General features: G+C 35.3%; 2 protein-coding genes across 3 annotated transcripts in view; one reads left to right on the plus strand and one right to left on the minus strand.

Annotated features, from left to right (window-relative positions):
* LOC18605484 (sorbitol dehydrogenase) lies at positions 597-4,056 on the plus strand. 2 transcript variants are annotated; one of them, XM_007038506.2, is made up of 6 exons: positions 597-896; positions 1,040-1,107; positions 1,496-1,732; positions 2,532-2,822; positions 3,186-3,373; positions 3,564-3,720. In XM_007038506.2, exons 1-6 carry the CDS (start codon positions 779-781, stop codon positions 3,628-3,630), a joined length of 969 nt encoding a protein of 322 aa, XP_007038568.2. In that variant the 5' UTR covers positions 597-778; the 3' UTR covers positions 3,631-3,720. The 2 variants fall into 2 exon arrangements, with proteins under 2 accessions (XP_007038568.2, XP_007038569.2); XM_007038507.2 differs by having other exon boundaries at positions 598-896; positions 3,622-4,056.
* LOC18605485 (zinc finger CCCH domain-containing protein 63) overlaps positions 4,291-6,257 on the minus strand; it is a 5,106-nt gene continuing 3,139 nt past the window's right edge. The window contains exons 8-9 of the mRNA XM_018117506.1: positions 4,822-4,919; positions 4,291-4,710 (exon numbers count right to left, since the gene is read on the minus strand). Coding sequence (XP_017972995.1) covers positions 4,575-4,710; positions 4,822-4,919 — 234 coding nt within the window. The 3' untranslated portion in view covers positions 4,291-4,574. The remainder of the gene's footprint in view (positions 4,711-4,821; positions 4,920-6,257) is intronic.

The raw sequence follows: 6,257 nt of genomic DNA on the forward strand, positions 1-6,257 counted from the left end.
CATCATTTGAGGTGTTTTATAAATTGTTCCATTTTTTATTTAATCAAAATTATATATATATATATATATATATATAGATACTCTTTTGTTTAATTGTTGAACACTATACAGTGGAAGAAATTTTCTCATCTCTAATAAAAGGGTTTCAACTTTTTGGCCTAAAAAATCTTGAAAATTCCTTGGCACTTTCCAATTTAACAAGAATTAAAATGTATTTGTCCACTCAATATCATTCACCACCCAATATAAATAGTTGTTTATATGTATCTATTATTATCCTTTCTATCCATTTATTTTGTTTTTGCTATAGCTTTATGCTCTGAAGATTTGTGTAGCCTATTTTCCCATTTTTTTAACATTTAATTTAGGGTAATAATTAAATCCTTTCTATATCCTTTTGTTTTTTTGTCGGTATCCTTTAATTAGTGAATAAGTTGTTTTTTAAAACTAGAAAAAGATAAAGATATGATCATGCTTTGTATTTTACTGGAAAACTGCCAGAAAAGGAAGGGACCCGCTGAAAGTAATAATTGGTATATAAAATAGTTTATCCACCACGTATTTCTGCTGGCATCAGATACCCCTCCACCACGTATTTCTGCTGGCATCAGATACCCCTCCACCTCAAAGTCTTATCACAAACATTTTTGCAAAAGATATTCGAGAAGAGTAAAAACTTTAAGCAATTACTTTTATCTGGTCCTTTCTAAGCCAAGTCCAGTTTGTGACTCTTGAGGGTGCAACTGCGTGAGTGTGTCCATTCAAGGGAAGCAGGAATATGGGCAAAGGAGGGAAATCTCATGAAGAAGCCAGTATTGGAGAAGAAGAAAACATGGCTGCTTGGCTTGTGGGTCTCAACACCCTCAAAATTCAACCATTCAAGCTCCCGCCTCTTGGTATGATGTTTTTTATCGGTTTCTAGCTGTTGTTTTCCTCCTGGGTTCTTTGAATGGATTTCATCTTTTAGATTTTATTTGAATTTGTGACTTGAGGTTTTTGATAAACCCTTTTGATTGTGTTCTCTGAAAATGTTTTTAAGGACCCCGTGATGTCAGAGTTAGGATGAAAGCTGTTGGTATCTGTGGAAGTGATGTTCACTTTCTCAAGGTACATATATATATCCTTGTTGCATCTAGCTCTTGCTCTTCTACTGTGCATTAATCAAATGTTATTTGTATTAAGACTTACCAGATTTTGATAGGTTAGCAAAGCTTCTGTTTTGTTGCTGAGACTGTAAAAAATGAATTGAAGTCAGTAATTTTAGTCTTGTTAGTTGTTACAAGTATTTGACTTGAGTAAATTTGCCTCCTTTCCTAAACTATTGTGTGGTATGCAAACAGAAACTAGGACAGGTTTTCTACCCTTTTACCTTCATTTCTTTGCCAATCAAATTGATAATGAATAAAATTTTTCAGGAAGAAAGAAATAAATTTGTGCGTTTATTTTTCTTATCTTTGCCATTAGGTTTAATTGTAATTTGTTTATATGTTTGTAGACATTGAGGTTGGCAGATTTTGTGGTAAAAGAACCAATGGTGATTGGGCATGAGTGTGCTGGGATCATAGAGGAGGTTGGAGGTGAAGTCAAGAATTTAGTTCCTGGAGACCGTGTGGCATTGGAACCGGGGATCAGTTGCTGGCGATGTGATCTTTGCAAGGAAGGTCGATACAATCTATGCCCTGAAATGAAGTTTTTTGCCACACCACCAGTTCATGGTTCTCTTGCTAATCAGGTGAACCTATAAGCTGAATTTCATTATAAAAAAACGATCTAGTTTTTTATTAGTGCTGCATCTTGCTAGTGCTAGTTTAACATGGTTTATGCCATTCTAGAATACAGCAACATAATATGCATTGAATCAACCATAGAAAGAGTGAAACTCAGAATGGTGCATATCTGTTACAGTGAGTAAATATTTTTTTAGGGGACCTTGATCCAAAAATTCTCAAGTATATTTTAGAGGTTTATTAACGGGTATTCTTCAATTTTCAGATTCAAAAGGCTTCAAGGATAAAGTTCTGTCAATTTAAATTGGGCCCTTTGTGTGTAAAAGTGCTACTTACTTGGTTAATAACTCCTTTAGTTGTTTCTATTTTGGTCTCTGTTGAATATAATGTTTGTTGTACTTCTAAATGTCATCTCATTACATCTAAAGTCATGCTTGATGTGAGACCTTAAAACACAAACAAGCCAAGACTTTTCTTACTATGTGGAGAATGAGAACTTTGAATTACAAAATAAATATGGTTATGTGATCATCTTCAAAACTAGTGTAATCATGGAGATTTGTGCTACAGGCAAGTTGGTATTAAAGGTTTGGCTTATGTTAAATTAAACTGCCATCCATGCTAGGAGGGTTATGGTAAGAATGTAATGACTTTCTCATTTAAAAGTAGAGTTCTGGAAAATGCATTAGCAGCGTATTATATGAATGTTGGTCATTGTCTTTTGCATTTTTTTATAGAGATTGGAATGAATTTGATGGAATCGAATCTTTAGGACTGCTAATATATGAGTTGATTTGAATGTAGGTTGTGCATCCTGCAGATTTATGTTTCAAACTACCTGACAATGTGAGCTTGGAAGAAGGGGCTATGTGTGAGCCCTTGAGTGTAGGGGTTCATGCTTGTCGCCGAGCTAATATTGGTCCAGGAAAAAATGTGTTGGTCATGGGAGCAGGACCTATAGGGCTTGTTACGATGCTGGCAGCTCGTGCTTTTGGGGCACCTAGAATTGTTGTTGTAGATGTGGATGACAATCGATTATCTGTTGCTAAGGATCTTGGTGCAGATGGAGTTGTTAAAGTTTCAACAAATATGCAGGTTCATAACATCCTTAAAGTCCCTTTTTCTTTTCATAGAAATTCTTATCATTTCAGTTCCTTTTAAATCACCATTATTTCAAATGTCATGATTTCATTCAAATTTTATGATATTCAATATTTATTGGAACTTCAGTTTGAAGTTGGCACCAGCAGGCATTTTATGCAGACTTGTTAAAGGGTATCTCTTAAAGAATTGCTTTATTTCATGATGAACAATCATTAGGAATTCATTTTTATCAGGATTTTGGTGATTTTGACATTGCTCAACTAAAGGTTTGTCAAATATATAATGTCATGAGTATCTTTTACTCCATTGTCAGACTTGTAGTCACTTTTGTGTTCTAATTTTATTATATTACAGGATGTGCCTGAAGAAGTTGAAAGAATATGTAAAGTGATGGGAGCAGGAGTGGATGTAAGCTTTGATTGTGCAGGCTTTAACAAAACGATGTCAACTGCTTTGAGTGCCACTCGTGCTGGTGGCAAGGTTTGCCTTGTGGGAATGGGCCATTCTGAGATGACTGTCCCACTCACTCCAGCTGCTGCAAGGTACTTATTTTATTGACTTATTTAACTCATGGTGAAAATTTTTAGTTATATAAGAATGGTTTATGAGTAATAGAATTTTAGGAGTTAGACATAGTAAAGTGTTGAAATGTGATAGGCACAAAAGAAAATTGTACCAAATGTTGCAACAATTTGTAGAATATTTAGGTAGATATTAAACCTATGATTTCAGGTGTGTTTGGCACTGTGCTCTTTCACCACCCAAAGGTGATGGTTTTCACAAAATGCAGGGAGGTTGATATTATTGGAATCTTCCGGTATAAGAACACTTGGCCTTTGTGCCTTGAGTTTCTAAGGAGCGGTAAGATTGATGTGAAGCCCCTCATAACCCACAGGTATGGGTTTTCCCAGAAAGAGGTGGAAGAAGCTTTTGAGACCAGTGCTCGTGGTGGCAATGCCATTAAGGTCATGTTTAATCTGTGACTTCAACAGGGATTAAGAATACTGCTATGTTATTATAGCATTTAAGTAAAGAAAGGTGGGAGGTCAAAAACAGATGCATATTGCCAACAAAGTAGTAGCATGTGGGAACCAGCTACATAACATAATGGACTTTTCTTAAGCCTCTGGCTGTACATGCAATAAATTTTTGATGGTTTTGCATATGACCATACCTTGTGTTTTTTCACAAAAGATGCACTAATACTTAATGTTTTGTTTTGTTATGTAGCATCTGTTTGTTTATTGTTTTTGTTATTTGCTTTCTACTTTTAAAATAAAATATGAAGTACGCTTTTTTGAATATAAAAGCAGAAAATATCTAAAGAAACAAAGAGCATTTAATTGAATAAAACTGTTGCTGACACAACCAGCCAGCAAAATTGATTCCAAGGGAAACAACATACAGGAAGAAAGGCACGGCAAAAAGGGTCAAAGGAGGAGAGCAGCTAGGCGAGGGAGAAACCAAGATACCACTTCAACTTGGCACATTGAATACTAAATTCCCAACGTCAGAATGCTACAATTTATGAGTTATTATGGCACACACTAAGCTGACGGGCTTGGTGCTGCAAAACATTCCACCAGCAACCCAAAATTGTTTTTCTCTATTTCCTAATTTCTCCCGCAAACTTACAAACTACAAAAGACCTTCCCATAAGGATGAACAAAAAAAAAATCAAATAATTAACATAAAAAATACATAATGATGAATATGTTATAAGAAATGACATGACACGACACATCAGGACGTGGCAATTGGTTGTGCCCACTTCCATACTCTATAACCGGTTCCATCCCCAGTGAAAAACAGGCCACCAGGGCCTACCTCAATAGCACGAATCTCCTGCTTAGCAAAAATTTTACCCCTCTCCGAAAACCTTCAGCAAAAGAAATACAGTATTCCGATAAGCACCTTGAAAGGACCCAAATAAGGCGCAACAACATGTAGATCTGCACTAGGATAAAATTAAGTCTCCATTAAAACTTACGAGGGCAAATCATATAGCCGGACAGAATTGTCATTGCATGTGCATAGCAAGACGGGCTTGGATTCTGAGTCATGCATTCCACGAAGATTAAGGAGGCCCTGGTAACAGCAACCCACAGTACAAGTGTTAAAATTCCACAAGATCCTGAGTAAATTACATTGAAAAGCTGAAGATAGAATCGGAACAATTTACAATTTTGCATGTCTACATAAATCTGACAATGCACTTTAACACTTTTAACTAAACCATTCTCCCAAAATAATTATATTTTTTTTGGTGCATTAAACCACCAGATACTTGAATTGTCTTTTTCATTCAGACTGTCAAGACAAACTTGAAACATTTGCATTTTGCACTACAGTGAACAAATCTAAACTTTGATGATGATCTATATCAAGAATAGATGCATGGATATTGAAGATCAAGCTACCTTGACCCTAGCAAATCAAAGAACCTTCTAGAAACAAACTGACTACACAAATTAAACTTTTTCCTACATGTAACCATCTTACAACCTACTTGAAAGTTCCAAACACAAGCAAACTTGCCACACCCTAAGGCTTTTATTGCAACCTGTAACCAATAAAGCTCTGTTTGGTTCATACTTTTACTATTTGCTTTTTGCCTTTTTCTTTTTTGACCAAAAATGAATATAACACAAAAGGCAATAATTAAAAAATAAATATATAAAAAAAAGAGAAACAGCAAAAAGCAAAAGTACCAATCAAACAGAGCCTAAATATTCCTAGAAGCAGTTTTTATGATGAAATAAAACTCAAAAAAAGAGATTGGGTTGCTGTAGTGGTCAAGACATGCTCAATCATCTACAAAATTTGAAACTGTAAGTAGGAACATCCATATTCTTCAACTCTTCTGCCCAGATCACCAAAATATTAGAGATTATCAAATCTCCCAACTACTGAAAAGCAGATTCAATCCCCCACATTCTCAGCATACCTCTTAAGTCCTTAGGCTTAAACCTCACAACATATAAATCAGTTATTTTTAAAACCCACAGGTGTTCCAGGAAAAGGGATGAGATGGCCTTTACTGGTATTAATTTAGAGTTCTAATGCCTTAAAGGGTCATACTCAGAGAATTTTCAAAAAAAAATATATTTTGGTAGAAGAAATAGCATCCTCTTTCTTTTCTCCCCCTATGCCTGTACATTACAGAAATAGCATACACAAGAAACTTACAGACACCAAGAACATAGGGTTAAACCCTCAGGACTCAAATAGAAACTTAACTAAAAATCAAAAAGCATCAGCTAGAAAAGCAAGTTGATACAATCTAAGTCTCTCAAAATCAACTATCCTCTTTTCCATCCCAGCCATTCTCCCAAAAACTTTGTCCCATAAGGTGACTTCATAAACTCAAATGCAGAGCATAAAAATCTCTCTCTCTCTCTCTCTCTCTCTCTCTCTCTCTCTCTC

This window comes from Theobroma cacao, chromosome 3, assembly GCF_000208745.1.
Source record: "Theobroma cacao cultivar B97-61/B2 chromosome 3, Criollo_cocoa_genome_V2, whole genome shotgun sequence".
Taxonomy (NCBI): domain Eukaryota; kingdom Viridiplantae; phylum Streptophyta; class Magnoliopsida; order Malvales; family Malvaceae; genus Theobroma; species Theobroma cacao.

Bases quoted from the DNA above. Each gene is read 5' to 3' on its own strand.
- LOC18605484 (XM_007038507.2), top strand. From the start codon at position 779: ATGGGCAAAGGAGGGAAATCTCATGAAGAAGCCAGTATTGGAGAAGAA. The intron at 2,823-3,185 runs GTTCATAACATC...ATTATATTACAG, and splicing joins AAGTTTCAACAAATATGCAG to GATGTGCCTGAAGAAGTTGA. The intron at 3,374-3,621 runs GTACTTATTTTA...CACAAAATGCAG, and splicing joins CTCACTCCAGCTGCTGCAAG to GGAGGTTGATATTATTGGAA.